The sequence below is a fragment of the Girardinichthys multiradiatus genome, chromosome 9 (genome assembly GCF_021462225.1).
Source record: "Girardinichthys multiradiatus isolate DD_20200921_A chromosome 9, DD_fGirMul_XY1, whole genome shotgun sequence".
Classification (NCBI taxonomy): domain Eukaryota; kingdom Metazoa; phylum Chordata; class Actinopteri; order Cyprinodontiformes; family Goodeidae; genus Girardinichthys; species Girardinichthys multiradiatus.
In genome coordinates, this window is record NC_061802.1 from 31,196,625 (window position 1) to 31,220,392 (window position 23,768).

At 39.9% G+C, this 23,768-nt stretch overlaps 1 protein-coding gene across 1 annotated transcript in view; it reads left to right on the forward strand.

Annotated features, from left to right (window-relative positions):
* ell (elongation factor RNA polymerase II) overlaps window positions 1-20,460 on the forward strand; it is a 43,928-nt gene extending 23,468 nt beyond the window's left edge. Inside the window, exons 3-12 of the mRNA XM_047375136.1 lie at window positions 2,433-2,554; window positions 3,354-3,517; window positions 6,628-6,878; window positions 7,018-7,142; window positions 11,683-11,758; window positions 13,471-14,080; window positions 14,848-14,914; window positions 16,473-16,644; window positions 18,001-18,045; window positions 18,138-20,460. Of these exons, the coding sequence (XP_047231092.1) occupies window positions 2,433-2,554; window positions 3,354-3,517; window positions 6,628-6,878; window positions 7,018-7,142; window positions 11,683-11,758; window positions 13,471-14,080; window positions 14,848-14,914; window positions 16,473-16,644; window positions 18,001-18,045; window positions 18,138-18,242 (1,737 nt within the window). The 3' untranslated portion in view covers window positions 18,243-20,460. The remainder of the gene's footprint in view (window positions 1-2,432; window positions 2,555-3,353; window positions 3,518-6,627; window positions 6,879-7,017; window positions 7,143-11,682; window positions 11,759-13,470; window positions 14,081-14,847; window positions 14,915-16,472; window positions 16,645-18,000; window positions 18,046-18,137) is intronic.
* Window positions 20,461-23,768: the final 3,308 nt, after the last annotated feature.

Genomic DNA, 23,768 nt, shown 5'->3' on the forward strand with positions numbered 1-23,768 from the left:
CCAGCTATAGCATCTGCACTTAAAGTGTTGGTCACACTTCCAGTTTCCAGAAGTGGAACCACAATCACAACAATGCTGGCATCCGCATCGATGAACAAGAAGAATCCTAACAGATAGGCCAAGCGTGCTTGGCCTCCTGTGTCGACAAAAACTATGAGTTTAAAAGAGCCCATTAGGGCACTCTTTTACATGTTAGAAGTAATTTAATTTCCCTTCTTTATTTGCATGTTTTGGCCTAATATAACTTAAAAATTAATGCTTAGCTCTATGGAACAGAATATGGTGAGTTTTGATTGACTAGCTGTTTTTTTTTGTTTTTCATTATTTTGAAAAGGATGGCTATTTGAATGACCATTTTCAAACCATCTTTGTTTTTCTTAATATGGACAGCTGTTTTATGAAAGTGTAAATTATTAGTTGAAACCCCCCATTCAGGCAGTCATCGGAGCTCCTTTTTGATCTTTCTCTGTAGATTGCTCAATCGCAATGTTTTTTGAGACGTGTTTCTTCAGCAGATTGTATTGCATAATATCACAAAGGAATGTTTGTAATGCAATAATTGCTTACTCATGTATTTAAATTGTCTTAACTTCACATTATGCATGTTAATAAGATGTTAAGGCTGTTGGTTGAAATCTCACTGCAGTAGATGGCCAGATCTGACACAAGATTGCTGATCAAGAAGCTGAAGGTCATACAGTGCTGGAAGAAAGATTCAAAAAGAGATTGAGTAGACATCGAGACATCATCATGTTGTTTGTGTGAGAACAGTAACTGTAAAATGAGGTAATACATTTTAAAATAAAGACAAAATGAACATGGAGTGGACATTTTAAACAGGCTATTAGCAACTTGTATTTGTGCTAAGCACACCTAGTATTACTAAAACAGCCTCCTCCTATTCGTATCCCTTAGGGAATGTACATTCTTACCTTTTAAGTCAGAAATTTCAAAAATGTTTCCATTAAATCTAAAATAATTGTTATCCATAACTGACAGATAAAACAAGGATAAAACAGCAACTTTGCTGTACTCCATTCAACCTCCCTGTCATTCACTGTATATCTCACTCTCTTGGAGCCTGTTTGAGCTGCAGACGTGTTTTTAAAATGTTGTAGAAAACACATTTTAACTTGCATCTGTGAATCAGTGATCAGTGTAAAGTGATATTAGAGGAAACAAACATACTTAACTATGAGTCTCCACTTAGTAATAACATTCACTCTTCTGTCCACTTTAAAACCCTTTGTTTCAACCCCCCTCAGCTTCTGAATGTGATACTTCTGACCATAAACGGTTCTGTGAGTTTTAAAGTTCTTTTAGATGTGCCGCGGTATATGCAGAGCTCTTTGTAACTCGTCCTCTCCTCTCACATTTTGAGATCTTCTTTGAACGCAGCTGAGCAGCCCACATCTTGATCACATGTCAGTTCTGGCGCTGATGAAAACCACTGAGTCACATCCTGAGCTTCTTATTCAGGTTAGGCTATTACTAATGAACTGCTTGACTGGTCATGTGGACCTGTGTTAGGAGTCTAAAATGTATCTAATTGGCTGCTGCTTCTGGCTGGTGTTGAACTGGATCAGTGTGATGCAGTGATCCCTCATGAATTCAGTTAGCCAGCCAGCCTCACACACAAGCCTAGCCTTAAATAGGAGGTTAAATAGAAGGTTTTTAAGGTCACCCTGTTTCCCTCTGCTGCTTCTTCTACATGGCTTTGAAAGAGCTTACTAGCATGCAATGTCCAAACCTCTGTTGTTTCTTTTCAGGCTATTTCTTCAACTTAAGTAGCACCAATTAGCTTGTTTTTCTGCACTTCATAGAGTAATACAGGTACAATAAGCAAATATTTGCTGGTTTAGTCATAGCACAGCTTTAAATGTTGCTGCCTTGGAAAGGTATGACGAGCGTTGCTCCTTTACTTTCCACATCATGACTGTCTGGGTTTTTTGTGACTGGAAATATTTCCAAACAACCAAATTAATCTTTCTTTTAGCAAGAGAGCAGTGTAGGAGTCTACTTTAGGCCTGCTTGCTGGTAGTGTGCAGCAACAGGCAGGAGAGGGGCAGCATTGTATTGCTCTATTGCTGCATCTAGCCGGGGGAAGAAAACGTAAACTGAAGGAGTGGTAATGCGGAAAATGTTTGCACTTTTGAAACGAATACTTCATTAGACCTTGACCCGGCTTCCCAGGCCCTGCTGATATGGTAATATTGTGGAGTTAGATGGTTTTGTCCACACTTTTTTATTCTTCAAGGAGAAATGTCTGAAGCTTATTTGCAGCTCATCTTTTCCTTGTATTGCATCACGTTATTTAGATTTGACACAATATTACACAGATTATAAGGTCATGACTACATCTTGCATAACGGCATCTTGATCATTTGACTCTTTTTGATTTAAATCATATCTTTTGTTCTGTCTTTTAACAGAAGATCTCAATACCACGGTCAGAAACTTCCAGCGAGCTGCAAATGTTTTCTTTCGACCTGTCGAATGTGGGCAGAGATAACCCTCAGGGCAGCTTCGACTGCATCCAGCAGTACATCACCAGGTGAAAGCTATAGCAGAATCGCATCATTTTTGTCCCTCTTTTTCAGTAAAAATTAAGTTCAAACAAGTTTTAAACTGAATGAACAAACCTCTGTTAGATGCTCTCAGAACCTCTTGATAAGCTTCTAAATAAGAAATAAATGAATATATTACTGGAGGTTAAATTCACTACACAAGAAGTCGTGATGAGTCCAAATATGCAGACATGGTACATGCTTAATTAAATAAAAACCCTCTGATTTTCGTGTCTAAAAAGACGAGCAGAGAAACCCAACGGGAAACGATAAAAATGTTGTCATTTTGGCTCTGAGATTTCTGACCTCAATTATTCTGAAAGTATTTTTAACATTTGGGTCAGGCAGAGTTCATTTAAGTCTCTCCCTGGGTCCTAATCAGACTTGAATTGCAATATGAAACCCAAATGAGTGAGCTCAGCTTTTCACAGACTGTGCAGGCACCATCTCATTTTCTGCCAAAGTGGAGGAGAATCAAAAAGAGTTGGAAAGTCAGGAAAGAATCAGATTTGATGCGCCAATGAGCTGCACTCTGGGAAACCACGGTTGGTTGGAGGAAATTGCAAAAATAATAGTTATGCCTTCAGGAAGGTTCATTCGATCTCTGGGTGGGCATGAAGAGTGGAAAAGATGGGGACTGCATGTAATGCATAAAAGTATAAATATGAGAAGAGTTGGAATATATTTCAGTTAGCTGTCAAATACATTTTTTATTTTCCAGATTTCTTCAGTAACTATCCTCTTCCTTCCTGTGTTTTTCTTAGTGTCTGCTCTTTGTTTTGGCAGCGAAGGGAGTATTCAGCTGGATTGCCTGGGTGGGATCCAGGACAAAATTACAGTACGAGCCACCGACGACTCCTACCAGAAAGCCAGAGAAAGTATGGCCCAGGTTGAGGAGGAGACTCGAAGTAGGAGTGCTATTGTCATTAAGCCTGGGGGAAGATATGTAGGTGAGGAGGCTGGAGATTGACTTGAACATACTGTTGGTCAGTGTATAGATAGCTTCTAGCCTTGTGCTTGCTAAGACTGCTGTCTAATAAATTTGCCTTTTGTTTCTGAGAACAGGAGGCATAGCAATCAGGTCCTCCACTTCAACACCGTAACCTTGTCAGGAGTTAAATACCAGAGTCAGACTGGAAGAATCTCATCCTGCAAACATCCCATGATTATGCAGTTTTGCTCTGTTATTGAATTGGTTTACTCTAGATTTGACAGGTTGTTTGGGTAGAGTGCTAGATGGTTAACGGCAAGTATTCCTCATTCAAGAAAGAATTTTTTGCATTTGATGTTATCATTTCTTAAGTGGCCCTCAATATTTTTTCAGCAAAACGATTCTAACAGCTAACTAGAGCTGGTGTCAAAGTCAGGTCTTTAACAGTTCTATTAAAAAATGGTTTGGTTTTCTGCTGCCAGAAAACCAGCTTGCTGCCAAATCAGTTTTCATTAGAAATGTTTCTTCTGTGAATAGTCAATCCTTTCTCTCTTGTATTTACACGTTTGGGGAGGGTCAGACTGCAGACAGTTTGACGACACATTTTTCATCTTAGGCCTCTTTTTCACGGGTTCCAGTGCTAAACTGGTGCTAGCGCTTGGTCAGCAGGAAAGAGCCGGTAACAGGAGGAAACCAGCAACCAATCAAAACGTTTACATTTCTAGAGCTGGTTATGTTTTTAATCTCCTTAATTTAAGAAAAAAATAAAAACACACTTAAACTGTAAAAAAGTGTTTAAATTAGCTTTAAAATATCACAAACACCCTTTCTCTTATCTTCCCATTGTATATCTTAACGTTCTGGTCACAGAGGTTAAGCAGGTCAATTCTCCGCATAGAGCAGCTCTCCCAGCTGATATTTTTCCCTGAACTCGATTCTTAAACACGGTTGGTCTGAAACTATCACATTTATCTAGCAGTAACCTCTCTTTAAATGGCTTCAAGAAATTAAGTCCTGTGATATTAGGACAACTGTTTGCAGCAACACCTGAATGATATTATTTGTGTAGTTAGTGTCTCCATGAACAAAACATTAAAAATGATGATAATAATCAAACATTAACTGGATGGGACATCGATAATGACTTGATGACAGAGCTTCAGGATGGCTCTCAGGTTGCCGAAAGCCGAATCGGTTCTCTAGAACCCGTTAGGAACTGGCTTTAGCTGCAATGGTTAGACACTGGACCTATTTTGGTGAACAGCCCTGTTAGTGTCCCTGAAAACAGCTTAATTCATTAACACTGGTTCAAGTTAAGAGTTCACACCCCCCTGAGCCAGTAATGGAGGTACTCAGAGGTGACATGTATGCGTTTAGTGGGGGTGATGTGCATACGCTGCGCTGCTCCAACTTCTGACGCTGCTTTTGTTGCTGTCATTGCAGTGTGTGTATGTGATACCAGGAGTATACTGAGCTACTTCTGTTTGCTGTGTGAATCCTTTTGTTTTTACACAGTCCAACTGTCCGTGAAGAGGGTTTTATGTTTCATATTTTTAATTGCTTTGGTTCTTTTCATTGTCATCAACATTTCTTTGTATAGATTTGAGGCTGGTTAGGAAAAATGCACTGATCAGAGTTTTGTGGCAGATTTCTGATTTGTTTTTGGGTTTTTTTAAGCCTTGACCTGCTGATTGGTGATCCTGATTTCTCTTTAATAGCTATAATAATCAGAGCTGACCTTCCCTCCATCCAGGACTTATACAGGTCTAGGGTCAAGAAAAGAGCCGCCAAAATCTCTGCAGACCCCACACACCCTGCATATAAACTGTTTAGAGTTTTACCTTCAGGCCGCCGCTACAGAGCACTGTTCACTAAAACCAGCCGCCACAGAGACAGTTTCTTCCCCCAGGCTATTTCTCTGTTGAACATTCAATAAAGTACAAAACAACAGCATACAGATGTTGCAAATGCACCTTTTCTATTAGATATGTGTATATTGTACATTGTAAATTGTAAATTTGTATATTCTGTAATGCAAAAACAGAACAAAAGAGCAAAGTGTACCGGAGTCAAATTCCTTGTTTGTATGTACGAACTTGGCAATAAAGCTGATTCTGATTCTGAATAGTAGAAGGTACAAAAACAGTATTGAAAATATATTTTTCTAGCCATCCTGCCATGAGTGGTCCATAATTATATTAGAAGGATACAAGATATCACGGCTGCACGGTGGCGCAGTTGGTAGCACTGTTGCCTTGCAGCAAGAAGGTCCTGGGTTCAATTCCCAGCCAGGGGTCTTTCTGCATGGAGTTTGCATGTTCTCCCCGTGCGTGCGTGGGTTCTCACCGGGTACTCTGGCTTCCTCCCCCTGCCTATAAGGTTAATTGGTCACTCTAAATTGCCCTTAGGTGTATGAGTGTGTGTGTGGTTGTTTGTGTGTTGCCCTGCGATAGACTGGCGACCTGTCCAGGGTGTACCCCGCCTCTCGCCCATAGACTGCTGGAGATAGGCACCAGCTCCTCCGCGACCCACTATGGAATAAGCGGTAGAAAATGACTGACTGACAAGATATCACAATGTGTGTGTGCAAGAGGGCAGTTAGTAAAACTGGGTTTTACTGTCATCTTTAAAAAAATAACGACTCAATTATGGAGTTAATATTTTAAGCTGGCTTTTATGAGTGCTTACTGCAGCTAGCAATGGAAAACCGACCGTCTTTACATGTTCCTGAGAGAATGTAGATTCTTGCCTTAACTCAGATTTCCAAAAGGCAACATCCAAATCCAGCATGGTTTATAACAGAGGCTAAAAGCTGAAAATATTAAATGAAGCAACTTTCCTATTATCTACTAAGGGTGTGTGAAACGTGACCCAGTAGCATAGGTCAGTGTACACCAGCCAGGGTGAGTCGAGCTTATTAGAGTCTGATTCCAGTCACACAGCTGATTTCCTTGTGCGTTTCTAGTGTGTAGTCCTTTTTTATGAGACATCTCTACTTAATTGCATGGATCCAAGAGGGTGAACTATAAATACCTTGATACAAAGTAAAAAAAAAACAAACAAACGTAGAAAAAATTTATATTTTTTATGTCAATAAAATCTTCTTTCATGTGTGGCTAATTTTCTCAGGGAAGAAAGTCCAGATCCGGAGACCGGCACCTGCGCTTACAGATGTGGCCCCCTCACGGAGGACGTCTCGGCCCGTCCTCATCTCCAGCAGTACACTGAAAAAAAGCACGACTCAGCACCGGCCTCTCCGTGAGCGCCTCATACACCTGCTGGCCCTGAAACCTTATAAAAAACCTGAGATGATTTTGAGGTTGCAGAAGGATGGCCTTTCACAGCTAGACAAAGAGTCTCTGGACAGCCACCTGCAACAGGTGAGTCATGCACACGTGGAAAGAGTTTCTGCATTAGTGTTTTCACTTTTTCCACTCACTTACCCTTAAACTTGAAGATTTATTTCCCCGGATTAGTGATGATTAGTGTATTAACCTATTGCTATGTTTCTGTTCTTAGGTTGCCAATCTGAATGGGAAAGAAAATACCTTCACATTGAAGGATTTTATGTATAAGGAAGTCCAGAAGGATTGGCCAGGGTACACAGAGGGAGACCAGCAGCTTCTCAAGAGAATTTTGTCCAGGTATGCCAACTTGTACTTTATTTGGATTATATGGTATAGACCAACTAGGAAAAAACACATAATTGTGATGTAGAAGGAAGAGTTTTTCAAAATGTTTTAGCATAAAAAATCTGAATACTGTGGTGTGCCCTTGTTTTTACCCCCCTTTAGTCTGATGCTATTGCCTCCAGAGGGTCTAACTGAGCTTGAGGTGTTGTGTTAAGAATAATGAATAGAAATTTAAATCTGTCCAAAATATTGACTCAAGGTGGCTGAAAACAGATGTGTTTTGTGTCAGATATGTCAGATTTGTTGTTTGTAAAAAAAGAAAAATGGGTTAACATTTCTGTTTTGAAGACCAAGTAACACGTTTGCTCTTTTAATCTGAGTAAATTTATTCAGTTGGTGGAAAGGAAATAGGATATAAAACGTTTTTTGCCCAATCTCCTGCGACACACTAAAACACTTTTAAAGGAACTTTCCGATTAAAAATTCAAGGGAGGATTCTAAAATAAATGTTTAGTGTGGGATTACTACTCACATAAAAGATGATTTAATTCAAGGCTTTTTAAACACGTCTACCAATGGTGCGACAAAGTGTTGGTTGCTATAATTATGTATCGTTTGGCTATTTATCCTGCTGAGAAATCTGGTGAGACTGAAAATACTGAAAATCAAGCTACTAGCAAGTTTTAACCACAACTACAAGGACCACTAGGAAGGAAAAATAAAAGAAAAGGGTTTTTGAAACTTATTAGACAAATATTTCTCTTCACAAATATGCTTTCTATTTATTTTTTTATAAATTGATAATTGGACAGCCCGTTCCTGGCCCCCACGCCCCTCTACCATAGCCCCAGGACATAGTAGAACCCCCCGCCTAAGGTCTACCTCAAACTGAGCCTAATTTTTCTAAATTCGTCAACAATTTTACACAGACTCAGATGCTCAGCTCCTCCTCTGCCTTGCCGCAGCCTCTCCTGAACAATGAGGGCAGACAATCAAAACGATGAGTTTATGCTGGAAGTTTAACAACTCCTGTAACATGGCAAGTACATCCTGGCAGATCCCTGTAGTTGAAAAGACAAAAGCAGAAAAGTTTGGAGGTATATCCCACGGCCCTGCTGACTCACCATAGAAAATATGATGCCAAATTACCAGAAGCACAGAAACTGGGCAAGGCTGCTGCTGAATGTATTTGTACAGAACAAATCTGTTTGCTCTGTGAAGAAATCTGTTTTCCAATAACCTGTTGGAAAATGACACTTTGAAGTCATTTTTAACTAAATCTAAAGGGCTGCTGATTTGCCTACTGCTTGTTGGTTAAAGAACCCTCTGCCTTCAATTACCTCTCCACAAAACTGAAAATGTTATCGAGTATCCGATATTTGTCTTGGTCTCGGTATAGGCTATGATATTGTAGTATCATGACAGTCATGCCTCCAGCACAGCTCCAGAGACGATAAGATTTTTATCGCTGACTGTGATAAAATATGAATGCATTTGTGCTGTATATTGCAGAATCCCAGCAAAATACTGCAATAAATCCCACACACATTGCTTTAAAGCATCTACATTTTCCATTTTCAATTATCCTGCATTTTAATAAAGTTGTATGATATAAATACTCCATGTTTTTGCTTTAATTTGTTGTATTCCTTCCTTTTTGTTTGTCTTTAAACTTGCCTATCAGTGTAGTAAGTACAATAGGAGAGATGTACTTTGTAACAGATTGTTAATAGTCTTGGACTATCTCACTTTAAATGGATTTCTCTTATTTTATTTCCCGGTGCTTCCAATAGGTTCACAGACCTGAGTGCAAATCTGCATATTTGTTCTTTTTTTTTTGTCTCTCTTGTACCTTGAGTTCAGTTAGTGAGTTCATCAGCTGACTAACAACCAGATCCTCCCACCTAATTCTGCCTCCCCCACCTTAGTTCCTCTAGAGTTTGGTGCTCATGCAGCAAGTCACGCAGGAGCAGCGGAGCAACATGACTGGAACGCACATGATGCAACAGTGATCCAGCACATGCTGATCTGTGTGTGAGTTGGCATCCGTCCAAGGTTCAACCATATCGGCCTGCCTCTCGTCTCACTTGTAGTCCCTGCCTTGGTGCCTGTGGGACTGTCCACACAGCAGGCACACCAAACCGCGCAACTATATTTAACCGGGGCAGGACAGGGACAAGACTTTGTCTATCTCAGAGCTCCACTACAGAGTTTGTCATCAGCTGGGGCAGCATTGTCTGTGCAACTGCAAAACGCCTTTTAACTCTGCAACCATCTCTATTTGTGCACTCATGATCCAGAGCAATTAAACTGTGCAGCTTTAATGTTTAATGCTTAAGCATTAGTGTGCATGCTATGCTTGCATAAAAACTGGATCAATGCTTAGATTTTTTTATTTTATCCTAAGACTTCACAGAGAAGATCATCTGGTCTCAGTTGGTCAGTTTAATATCAACTGAGCTCCTTGTTTGGCTGCTTCCACCTAACAGCTTGCTTTGGTACAATATGAGGCTCTTTTCATACCTGGAGCTGTAGTGTTTCTTCTTGGCTAAATGAAGTGTGTCTTCCAGAGCCAGGTTGAATGGAGCAGTCATGCAAGCTCTGTTTCGGGGTGGTCAAAAACGAACGCTACCATTGCCTCAACTCCTCCAAACAACCATTTTGTCTGTGTTTTCATAATCCCACTGGCCAAATGGCATCCCTTCTCAAAGTGAGCCGCAGCACCATATTCTCTCGCTTTCTTTCTGTCAGTGCAGAGTGTCAAGCCGCGGTCTCACCAGTCTCTAACAAGCTGCCGTAGTTGTAAAGCTATAAAATAAACACTCAGCTCTGTGTGAGATCAGACAGTACAAGAATTATCTGTTAAATGCTTATTGAAAAAACACACAAACTTAGGGAAATGTTTGGGTTTAATTACCGAACATCAGCATAATCTGTGATGAAAATGCTGCTCTGTCAAGTACTTCCCCCTTCACAGTTGTCATAGCAACCCACTCAGCTTCACACAGCAACTGTAACTTCTCTCTGACGTCCACTTCCATGTAATTTACTTGTCATCAAAGAGATAAAGCTCGGTAGTTTTTGTTCTGTGATTGGATTTGTTTGAATGATACATTTTTTTGATTTTGAAGGATCTGAATATAATTAGGATTTCATGCACTAGACCAACAGAAAGTAGTGCGTAATTGTAAAGAATTTTCTTTATGCAAACAAAAATCAGATTGTTATTATTCAGCCCCCCTGAGCTAACACCTTTTGCATTTTTGAGGTAGGTCTCTTTCAGCTTTGTGCATATTGAGGCTAATGGTGTCCCTTTTTATTTATATTAAAAGAAAACTATTACAAATAGGTTAAACTCGGTCAGTTTTTAAGTGGAAGGTGAACCTCTACCTCATTCTTGACCATTATGCTACATCCAACAGGTTTCCTGCCATTGGATCTGGCTCCATCCATCTTCAACTCTGACCAGCTTTCATGTCTTGGCCAAACAGTATCCCCACAGCATGATGATGCCCCTACCGTGTTTTTATTTGGAAACAGTGATTTACATTTGAACTTTCCTGTCAGACATTTTGCATATAGTTACATCCTGACCAGAGCACAGCCTTCCACATGTTTGCTGTCTCTTCTATCTGGCTTGTAACAAACTGCAAGCAGGACTTTTTATGAGATATCTTTCAACAACTGCTTTGTTCTTGCCACTGTCCTGTCAAGAGATTCTCCTACCTGAGCTGTGGATCTCTGCAGCTCCTCCATAGATACAGCGGCCATCTTAGCTTCTCTGATTAATGCTCTCCTTACCTGCTCCTTTCAGTTTAGTTGGACGGCCGTGTCTTAGGAGTTTGCATTTGTGCCATACCCTTTGGAAAAGGCCAAGGAGTTACCGTGGCTCATTAGAGAGAATAGTCATCTTGCAGTCCAAAAGTTGTGTGTTCAATTCCAGCGTCTGCCACATGTCCTAACCTCTTGTTGCATGTATGAATATGTGAGCGTTTGTGAGTGGGATTTGATGACTGTGGCTCTAGTGCAGAGAGTGGTCGGTATGACTGGAAAAGCACAATGTAAATTAAGTACATTTACCATTCCACGGTGCTCTGAGATGTTATACACCCTAATTTTTCCAAAACTTTCTCCCTGACCCGTCTGCTGTGTTTCTTGGTCTTCATGAAGCTGTTTGTTCACTAATACTCTTTAAAAAACCTCTGAGGTTTTATGGAACCGGAGTATTTATATTGAGATTAAGGTTGGCTCTAATCACTAATTAGGTGAACGCAGATCATTTGCATTAGATTTTATTTATGGGAATCAGGATAAAGGGGTCCCTGCAGTTTTGTGTTTGTCTATAACAGAAGATCCCAATAAAATACAAAGAAGTTTGCTTAATGTGACGGTGTGGAAAAACTTCAAAGGGAATGAGTGCTTTTGGGAGACACTGCTGATGTTTTATTGACTACTTTTTTTTCTGCTGCTGTCACAAGTTTAGCTTTGGCTGTCGTTTTGTTTTCAAGCTACTTAATTGCATCTCCCTCTGTGGTTCCATGAATTCCCACAGAAAACAGGCCCAGACCAGTTCTGCACCTGTACTAGAGAGTCCTCCCAAAGAGTTGGGATCCAGTTCTCCATCTCAGGTGAGTCCCATCTTCCCTCACCTGGTCGTCATCTTTACACACTCCACACACGTGGCCTCACACACTTCTACTGCAGCCTCTAAGCACTTTTTCTGCTCAGTTTAAGAAAGGGGAGATATTTGTGTATTTATCTTTTTATAAGTCTGCTTGAACTGACATTATTTACATTCTTTAACTTTTTTCTTCCTGACTGCATTTTTGTATTTTACAACTTAATTTGTAATGTATGTCTAACTGCTTCCATTTCACTTGTATTAAATGGTTGTCGGGTGCTTTTAGAAAACGCATGGCCAGCAGGATAATTTACATTTCCATCAGGTAGAGAAACAAGAACCTGTTCTGTTTTTTTAAAAGCTTCGTCCCTTCAGGTTGTTTGACCCCAGAAACCTGCTGTATGCCCCGTTCTTTCCGGTCCCTCCCTCAGCAAACACAACACAGACAAACACACACATGCTTACATACACAAAAGACAGCTGTAATGAAGGATTAGTCTTTGGCTTAATTCTTACAAAAAAGCCTCAGAGAGTTTTGTGTAATGCTCAGGTTGATGTCTGTTTAATCAGGTAGTTTCACAATAACGTTTCTGATACTCCCTGAACAAGTACGGTGGATTTCAAAAGTGTTACATCCTGTTAACCTCCTTTTCCCACAATTTAAGTGTCAAAAGAGCGGTTGGCAGAAAACCGAGAACATCTTTTTGTGCACACACCTGAATTCTTTGCTGACCCTGTTTTTAATTCAGTGTAATCTTTTATTCTTCTATCAGCATCTAACCTCCTGACTTGATGACATTTGTTCATCTCCAAATCAATTATGAGGGTATCTTTTGCCCACAGCCATTTTTTAAGTGACCCCCACAGATTTAGCTCGTCGCATCTAGAAAAAAGAAATCCCATATCATAATGCTGCCACCACCATCTTTCACTACAGGTATGATGTTTGTAGCTACTTTGGAATTACCTCTTGATAATGGTGAAGTCTGGGTTTATCAGTCCATCATGCATTTTGCCTCAAGGTTTTGTGAAGCTTTAGTGATCCCTTTGATTCTTTGTAAGCGCTTTGGAAACTGTGGCTTTAGTTGATGTTGGAATAAAGTACACGGAGAGGTGAACTTTATTTCTGATTAATCAGCTTCACAAAAATTGAAAGCAAACGTTATCTCAAGATCGGCTGCTGAAATTGAATCACAAGGTACTTCAACAAAGTCGTTCCATCCAGGCCATCTGGGCATTTAAATGTTTTCCCATCAACTAATTAGTTTTTCAGTTGAGCTATACAGAATATATGCGGCATTTAGAGGTGGAACCATTTCTTTCTTTCTTTACCATGAATAATATGTTTTCATATCACAAAAATGTGACATTTTTGAGGTCCACTGTAAAACTATCATCCATGATTTGGCTGGTTCAGTTTTATCCCCAACTATACTACCATATTAAGGAGGACTCTCAGGGTTTGAAAAATTGCATAAAAAGAACATGGCTATCCTAATGGTTGTTTTAGGTAGGGGATAAATGAGTCTTGCAGATGCAGTACCAATCATTCAGTGTTTCTTGGTTTCTGTCTTCTGGCATCAAGCTGAAATAACCAATTTTAAGTGTTTGGGACGGTCAACAATTCCTTTCTGTAATATAATCTTTTATACTAGAAAAGACTCTTGCAGAACTTTTGGCCTTTCTTCACACCTTAAAGAATGTTTGTTTTCCTGCCAGAAACGGCCTGCTGCAGACTTCATCGACCCTCTTGTCAACAAAAAGCCCAGAATATCGCATCTTGCCAGCAAGGCTGTACCAGTCCAAGTAAATGGCAAGCTTAGCTCTTCCCGTGGCAGAGGAGATTCTGGCGGATCGCTGTCCGGAGCGGCGGTATCGACGTCCGAAGGCATCATAACATCCGGCTCACAGCCGCTCCCGGTGCTGGACATCCCTCGTCCTTTCGAGGCGTTATCGGACGTCAGCAATGATTCCAGCAACAACGGGCGCGACTGTGACTCTCAGGAAACGAAACTGTCCGAGAGGCTCAGTCAGCCGTCGTCGCTTTCGTCTGTGTCGACGGTGGCCTACACGCCTAGTGTCGGCACATCTTCCTCTGGGCACACGGTGCTGGTGGGGCCGCAGGACAAAACCCCTTCACCAGTTAACAACAAATCCAAAAAGAAGTCAAAAAAGCATAAAGACAAAGAGAAAAGTAAGGACAAGGGGAAAGGGAAAGGAAGGGAGAAGGGGAAAAGGATCGGTCAGGAGCCTGTGTCTGAGTCCAAAGCAGCCTGTGAAACGAGCCTGACAAACTGCAACAACAACAGTATTGCATTTCAAAGCACAGGTACCACCAGCACACCCAAACACACCTTTTATCACAGGAATAATTGAGGATATTTTTCAATAAAATAGTACTTTATCTATTTAGTCATCCCAGTGAGTAGGTGATGAATCATGTGACCTGTAAGCTTCTGAGTGACTAAAGTGAGACCCCTGCTGTTCAGCTTTATGTCCAAATGACCTGAAATATTCTCTGATCTGTTCTTTGGGGAGATATTCTGTTTGGGGTGTAAATACAGGTGCATCTCAATAAGTTAGAATATCAGCTGCTGAATTCTGATCATTTTGGTGATTATGGCTTATAGCTAACTAAAGAAACAAAAAGTTCACCAAGAAGAGTGACGAATTAAGAATTTTTAAATACAGAATAGTTTTGACTTGCTGACTTGACAGTGGTCCGGCTCACAGTCACTGAGGGTAGCTAAAGAAGGTAGCTGTTCAGAAAGTTGAGTGGAAGGAAAAATGTGGTAGAAAAACAGTACGCAGGCAACAGGAATAACCACAGCTTTAGGAGGATTGTAAGACAAAACCCATTGTGAAAGATCGACAAGCTGTGTTTTGCGTCTGGAATCTGTTCTTTGGACTATCTTCTAATCTGTGATTCCCCTGTACGCGCAAAACACATTCTGACTGATGGACGAATAAGCTGTCTTTATTCTAAATTAGCATTTTATAGTTTGTACCCAAGACTTTTGTGTTTGGAAACCCTGCAGACGTCACATTTAAAAAAAAATATATATTTTAATTCTCATTTTTGTGACCTTATTTCAGATCTGAATGGGATGTGCAAAACTACCAGTATTCCTTCATCATCTCCTGAGGTGGCAGATTATTTATTGTGAGTATTAAGTGTTGTACTAAGTGGGCAGTAAATACACAATCTGGGATTTCCAAGTCAGGAATTATTGTCCCCAATCTCAATCGAAGTAATTTTAAAATGGGCATTTGCCAGTACCAAGTCCCCCAGTCTGATACGTCATTAAAATAAATGCCAGATGTATGCTTGAAAACGTGGTAGCTTTGAGGTGCAGTAAAATGACTCCACACATACAGCTGCAGTCTTCAGTAAACTCCCACCTTGCTAGCTCTGGGCTAGTATGTTTGCTCTTTGTGTAGATATGACTCCTTGATAAAATGGCTTATAACGTATTTCGGTGATGTTCCAGTTGATTTTTTTTTTTTTTTTTTTGCAGGCTAAACAAAAAGGGGTGTTATTTTCCAGCTTTAGAAACTTAACATTTTGCTTGGAATGTTATTAATTTTAATGACTGGTGTTTCAGCTGCTTTCTGTGCTGCTTTTCCTGACAAAGAAAGCTTGCTTTATGTGATTGTTGTGTATAAGCTCGTGTAACTAAATCATAGGCACTGCTGGTTATTCTATACAATAGACTTCGGAAGGTAACGGTAGTTAAGTGTGCAACAGCTTCCAGGGTGAACTCTGCTTAAATATGACCTGCAGCAACACAGGATCATGTCTGGATTGGTAACCTCAACCCAGTATCCAATCCAAGATTAGGTTGGTGTCAGTTCCAGTAGTAGTATTGAACCGAATTGGTTCCATCTCTATGAAAAACACTTGAGTAAAACCCGATTGGTCAGATAAGTAAAATGATGTGCAAAAAAATGCAGTTATTCAAACCTTGCAGAGTAAACCGTCTTTACAAATTACAGGTGCATGGCTTTCTGAGGGTGCTGCAGTCATCAAATCACGCAGCCCACCAGCCAGTGTCAGGACTTTGATACTGTTCATTAAAAAATATCTGGACTGGAGCCTAAGCCAGTACTTTGGATCGGATAGAGACATCCCAGCAAGAATAAAACTTATTTTCTCACAATCTGAAGGGCAGCTCTGTTAGTGACACAGTGAGGCAGACGAGAGAAAGGAGTCAGGAAGGCAGGTGTTAGTCAGAGTGCTGAAAACATGTGATTACCCTCTGTCATTTTGGAAACACACTCTTTAGTTGCAACTGTGGTCGACACAGATCTCCTCCATGCTGCAATATCGTCAGACGTCTATCAAATCAGACCCAACCGACATGATTCAGAGATTTCGTTTATTTTTAGTGCAAATCACCATTTATAAGTGACTGTTTGTATTTTACTGAGGGATAGACAGTCAACTTGTCTAGAAGAATCCTATAATTAAACATGAACCGTTTTTGTAGAATTAATTTTAATAGAGTGACTTAGTAAAGCTCCTGTGAGGTGCAGGAAAGACTTCCTGTGTTGGTCCTTGCAGCCGTTTCAACACAGAAAATATCTGCATGCACCTCTACCATTTGCATCAAATAAATCCAATATTTTTATTTTCCCTGCAAAAGCAATGAAATTTTTCTATATGACATGAGTTTATTTTTATTTATTTTGCTCATATTTTCTTGTATTTTCAAACCCAGGAAGTACACAGTGATCACCTCCCAGGAGCAGCGCCAAAGGTATAAAAACGACTTCAACGCCGAGTACAGTGAGTACCGGGGTCTGCATGCTCGAATAGAGGGCATCACCCGGCAGTTCACCGTGCTTGACAACGAGCTGAAACAGCTTCAACAAGGCACAGACAAGTACAAGGTACATATGCAAACAAACACACAAAAACTCTCAAAAGTGCTCATTTCGGGCCATAAAAAGTCTTAAATACACCCAGATTTTCCATAATGGGTCTTAAATTAGATTTACTTAAGCCCTAAATTTGTATGGGCTGTTCATTCATTGCTCTTTCCAAACGTTTTTTCATTCGATGAATGAGCTGGCAGGATTAGGACTTTTTTCCGATTTGTTGCTCTTACTGAGGAATTGAGACGTTAGGGGAGCAAAATAAAATACAAATTATATATATTGTGAACAATTTGCAAGAAGATTGCATATACATCAACATAATCTGTTTCATATAGTTAAGCGGGAGTCGGACATTACCATACAAATATTACACACATTTTTGTTACTTTTTTGGTGTTTTTCTTAAGGATCTTATGACGCTAGGAAATGGGAGAGAGAAGGTGAAAGGGATGCGGCAGATCCCGGTGTTGGGAATTGAACCCTAGATGACCGCATTGAGAACTAATTTCCTCCTCAGATCGTGTCCCTGCCATTACATTACAAAACATGTCGCCTCACTTTCAAATTCAACTTTATAATTCAATCTCCTCTATGCCACATCTCTTTTACCTTTGACAGCTACTGAATCCCAGTGTTCAGTGCTATCCCAAAGTACTGATACGTTTCAGCCTCTAAGAGTGTGATATGTAAGTTTTTAACGCCTCTGGTTGTACATTTGCGTCTTATCGGGTTTCAGTTCTACGGGTTTAAAACTGGGACAGCCATGGTGTTCCTGGCTGTCTTAGAAGGGTAGGAACTGCCATCATTTTCAGTCTATGAACCTGGATGCACTTTTTCCATTGTGAATTATTGTCCTTTTAAAAAAAATACATTGTATCTGTATCAGACACAAAAACCCCGATCGATGCATTTCTACCCATGATGAAGGAATAAGAGCTGTCCAAAGGAGTTTATGTCCATACATTCAGCCTGTGAAATAATTCAGCTCCTTATACTGGTTTCAAGTTGTTGTGTTATCAACAGCCCATAGCCGGTGCCTTAACTATACGAACATTTCTGAACACGTGCATAATTGTTAGAGAGCACACTGGATACTATTAGAAGGTGTTTAAGTTGGATAACCCAGATGTAACAGCACTCTATCCACATGCCAGAACTGGAAAAAACTGTTTACTTAGATGGTTTTATTTAACTCAAATTAAAAACCAATTGGTTAGGTTAGATGGTTATTACTCTTTCATGAGTCGTTTGCATCTTAAAAAATGTTAAATATAACCTATTGAAACTTGCAGAAAACTTGTATAAATTGAGAAAATACTGGCTGCATGTTTTAATATATAATGCTCTTTATCTTTGTTTCCCTAACAGTCAATCCACAATCAGATACTTCAAGAGTATCATAAAATAAAAAAGGTAGTGTATTTTTGCTGCTCTGATTTTCAGTAAATAAAAAAGGGAATCTGAGCAGATGATAAAGTTATGACTTTGTGCTTCTGTCTTTGCAGACTAATCCAAATTATAGCCAAGAGAAGAACCGTTGTGAATATCTACACAACAAACTGGCTCATATAAAGAAGCTTATCGCGGACTACGATCATCAGCAACTTTAAATGTAGTTAGAGAGCGTGTCCCTGTTACCAGGCAGATAAAAGGAAATCTCTGGATTCCTCTTCCACTAAAACAAACGTCATGAGAGGACAAATCCCGTTTGTTGGGGCTAGGCAGGACACATGATCTGTTTTCCTTTACCTTTCCCATTTTTTGTTTTTTTTCTTTCTTTAAGGTTGTGGCCCAGGTCTGTGAGCGTAGGTAGAAGTGGATCCAGAAAGATTGTTTCTCAGCAACCTTCCCTGCCTTTTAGTGCACAAAGAATGCCTGAGAGTTCATCCTGAAATATTCCTACTTTCTCTGAAGATTTTCCAAATGATCTTCCCTGCTTTTGAAACCAGATGAAATTAAACTTGGAGATGCAAACTTCAGATTGTTCACTGAATGCATCTAATTTGTTTTTGAATATTTAAAAAGGAAAATAGTGACTTGCTCATCAGTTTTCTCCATATAATTGTATGCTCACAAAGCTGAATCTTTTTATTTATTATTTTTTGTCATTTACCTTTACGTGGGGTTGAAATTATCTTACACTCCATTAGGAAACAAAACACACAAAAAACAAATCAGTCCTTAAATGTCTCTTTATTTTGTGTGTTCACATCATGAATGTCTGCCAGTATTTTATTACTCAGAAGCTGCCTTTCCCTTCTAATTGTCAGTGTTGGCAATAGTATTCTTTCTCTATGTAGAGATGCAGAAATTAGTATTTGAATCAAAAAGAAATGCACAGTCTGACACTGGTTTTTGTGTTTGGCTATTCTCAAACCTTGGAGATGTCTTAACGGAGGGAGCCGAAGTTCTCAGTCGCTCTCTTTTCCCTGTCGTGTTGATCTGTGGTGCTCCTTACAGCAGTGGTTCCTACGAGTCCATGTGCTGACTCCTAATTGGTACTCCTTTTCAGGATTTTGTAGCAACATGAGATTCAAAGTTATTTGGGAAAAAAAGTTGTTTTTCAGATCAGATCTTTTATGTTTTAAATTTTACATGATCATCCTTTGTGTTATGTTTACTGTATCTAAAATGACAAAAAAAAAAAAGACTTCTGTTTTCGGTCTGCTGTTTGACCCTCTTTCTAGCCCGAATGAGATGACTGTTAAGACAAAGCCATTGTTGTTCATCTCCCGATCCTTCACGTAGAAGGAGCTGAGTGTTTTGCCTTTTCAAATGTGATGTCAACAATGAATGGTCCCTGAAAAATGTCTCGCCTGAACCCGCTGCCTCCTCTGAGAAGCTTATAAGCAGCAGGAGCGAGTCATGCATTTCTTATATTGATCTTTTTATGTGAATATTACAAATCAGCACTCTCTCTCCTGATCATGCTGTTACTGGGTTAGGTGGGTTGGGGAGGGGGTTGTCCAAAATACACTTTTTCTGTGTATCAGAATGCATGCTAAATGAATGTTACAACAAGCAGTCCTTTATCTCGACCTGGTTGTGGGGGAAAAATCTGCCCACGAACATGAAAATCTGAGCAAGAGGAACCTCTGGCGTCTGTGGAATCGGTTAGTCGAGGCTCAGACCAGCATGTACGCCAAAGTGCTGATGAAGCGAGATGGCAGAAAACACTTCACCAAACGTTGACAAAGAAGGATGTTGCAGTGTTCTTTACTTCCCGTTATCATTCCTTCATTTTGTATAGTTCATCGCTCTGCACAAGAGGAAGTCAGAAAATACTCACTTTAATTCTGTTTTCTGGTAACACTACATTAAGTTTAATAGTCAAGCATGTATCAAAACGGTGTTGAATCATGTGCTGCTGGATCTGGAACTTGGATTTGATGACATCTGGATCAGAGATGTCTGCAGCCAACATTTCACCTTACCTCCAGAACCACAGCTGTTTTAACAAGGAATGCCTTTGTCCTCATCATCGCTGTGTTTAGTTTTGTAGCGCATCTCTGTTACGGCTTCAAACCCATTGTGAAGGAGTTGATCGGCGTAAGATGTTTTGAGCCAGTGGAGACATACCAGCACAGTGCCACTGTATGAGCTGATTGTGCCAAAATGACCTGTTGTATAGTACTCTTTTTGATTATGTACACGCTGCTGTGAAAGCAAGGAGGGCTTTGAAGATTAGTCATGAAATGTCGGCGCTAAAATCCAAAGTATGCTTCTTTTCTTTTCTTTTTTTTTCCTTTTGGAAACCATAAGGGACTGGGACTTAAAGTGACTTGTTTCAATAAAACTCTCTAAAACCCCTGTGTGGGAAAATCAGAACCAGTTGTTGTGGTTTATTTTCAGGGTCTTCTTTTATTTCACCAAAAGGAAAGACCCCTCAGTTTTGAGTGGTTTTGAAACTTTATCTATGGTTTCTTGCAAAACATTTTATTCCCTTGTTTTTCCTCATCTTGTCCTGTTACAACCACAGGCTTCAATGTAATTTATTTGGGTTTTATCTGATGGACCAACACAAACTAATGTAAATTGTGAAGTGGAAGAGTAAACGATTCCTTCAAAATAGCGCAAGCTCAGTCAGAATGGATGGAGATGATCGGTAAGCAGTATTTTTCATGCTTAGCCACAGTTTCATGCCCATCACAACAAAAAACAAACCATCCCAATGTAACTCTGCATGTAATTTACGAGTCTTTGTCCTGCTGGGAGGTGTACATCTGTCCCAGCCTCAGGCTTGTTACAGCATCTAACACTACATCTTCACTTTAACTTTATCCATGCAGAAAAAAAGCATCCCCACAGCGTAACAGTGGCACCACCATCTTTCATCAAGAAGGATGTTTGCTCAGGGTGATGTGCAGGGTTAATTAGCTGAATTTGAGTCTCCTGACCAGAGAACCTTCTTCCACATGTTGGCTGTGTTCCCTACATGGCTTGTGGCAAAGGACTTCTGATGTCTTTCCTTTAACCATGCCTCCACAAAGGCTAGTTTTATGGGGTGCATGATTAATGGTTGTCCTGTCAACAGATACTCCCACCTGAACTGTGAATCTATGGGCCTCTTGGCTGCTTCTCCAATCAATCCTGTTCCTCGGCTCGCCAGTTTTACCATCTTCCTTACTTCAACTTTTGCACAACTTTATTCCTGACCTGTCTGGTGTGCTTAATCTTTTATATTACTGTTTGTTCATTATTCTTTTTTAAATTTTCATGGAGAAGCTGTATTTATACCAACAGTAAGTTACATACAGTTGGAGTCCATTCACTAAATGGTCAATTTCTAAGGCAATTGGTTGGACTGGAGTTAATTTAGGGGTATCAAAGTGAATGGGGTTTGCATACAAATGCAAGCCACACATTTCAGGTTTTAGAGACAGTGGTATAACTTTTTTTATTTCTCTTTTGATTTATTTCTTGAGATTTTAGTTTTTGCATTGCGTTTAATTTACAGAAATGACAAGCATTTCGAGTTCTGAAACCAAAACTGGTTACAGCTAATTTCCTGTAGATGGCAGCAGTTTCACAGCGTAAACATTTTCACATTTTATTTTTGAATGTTCATGCACGTATTAGATTACACTTAAACCTAAAAATAAATGCCTACGGTCTCCCACACTGCTAAATCTTGAGTGGTGGAATGTAACCAATTATAGGCCACATCCACAAGGAGTCGTTTGATTGTATGGACAGAGTTTTGAGACCCTTTTGTTTTCCTCATAGGTGTGCATGGATGTGTAGCATCTGATCAGCATCATTTCCCAACATAACATGGCAGCAAGGGCAGAAGATGCAACGCAGAGGGCACGCCTCGCTGTAATCTCACACAGATCCCAGAAATTTTCATAGCAACTTGTGCTCCAATTTTCTGTGCTGTGCCTGAGCCTTGCTACACTGGCTCCCATCCCAAAGTTGGCCTCCAAGCAGCCCGGGGAGCTGAAGGGGGGCCCGGTCAGCAAGTTCACCGTGGCAGGCTGCCATCTCTTTCTCCCCCGACATACAGCACCATGTATATTGACATGTTTACACACACAGCGGAGCTTCCGTCCCTTTCTGTGTTTCCAAGATTTTTGGTTGTCAGATGGGATTTATTTTTGTCTGAATTTCGGAGCCAAATAGAGATGGGTCAGCTTGTATAACTGCATTTATGTGTAAATGAAGGGTTGTTTATTAAAAGTAACTGCATCTTGCAGGAGAGTTACAGTAAGGAAACGGGTTCATTGATTTCTACCCATCAACCAAGTAGCCTAATAATAAAAAACATTCTCATCTTGTTCCAGAATCATGTCTTTGGTCATTTGCAGTACATTTCAAGCAAGCCAAAATGTTCTTTATTCACATACTTTGAAGCCTTAGTAAAACTCCATGCATATACTGCATGTGGCCGGGGTTGGCAGGGTAAGGCTCAGGGACATCATTGTGCAGTTTCTCAACTCTTAGACATGGGCCAGGCTAAATGTCTTTTTCTTTTCTTTTCTTTTTTTTTTTTTTTACACAAAGCACCTAATACAGCATGACAAATTGATTTTTTCTTTTACTTTTCTAAAAGAGCCAGAGACAGTGCTTCTCCCAGCTTTTAACACAAAGCAATATATTGCATCAGTGAGACTCCAAACCACCAGGATTGGCTGCTGGGAATTTATCTCTATCTATGCTAAAGTGATTTACAGCCAAGCTTTCTAGTATGCAAGATATATAAATGTTTACAACTGGCCACCCTGTATCCTCTTTGGACTGGAGACTTTTTATATATTACATTTTCGGAGCTTTCTATTGATCTTGACCATTTTATCTGTGAGGCTTCCCCTGCTATGAATCCTGTGTGTAATATATTTAAAAAGAAATATATTACACACCAGCTGCACATGACTGAACCCACAACACAATACTAGCTCTGTTCTAGATTAGCAGGGTGAATTAGTCAGCTTCTTTGAAAGAGTTTAGCTTATTTATCCGTAATGTCTTTAATTCTAATTTACATTCTCTCCTTTAACTCTAGGCCTTTTGTTCACAGTTGTGCAGAAAACCTTTAATGAATTAAGATAACATCCCATAAGTTCCGCAGCGTGCATAGTTTATTCAATCACACAGATTTGTTTCACATATGCTGAGTCATCATTGCTTTCGTGCAAATGCTGGAGGTGTTTATTATAAATAGCAGCTTCCCAGAGCAGTTAATACTTTGATTTTGATCGACCTGAAAAACTGCTGCCTGTGAGGAGAGCCGAGGCTTATTTATTCTGTACCGGTTGAGCTGGTGATTGCAAAACCACATTGCAGTATTTTGCAAGCCTTATTGCCTTAATTTGTATTTCAAATCTTTTTTTTTTTTTTTGGCTATATTATATGTGATTTGTTTTGTAAGATTAAAGGTTTATTGAATTGCAAACTCTGAAAATCGTCAGAATCGATGTGGTTAGTGTTTGTTTTGCAGAGTTGAACTTTTTTTGGTAAATATGTCTGATGGTTCCCTGCTGTAACCTCCGATCATGTACATTGATCAACTCTGTGCCTGTGTTTGTATTTACCAAAGGTGATCTGTGTACACACTACCGAACTGGTTGAAGTTAAAGCGCTGACTCTGACTTTTCTTTCATTATGAGTGTCAAATAAAATGAGGTCAAAAGTTGGTG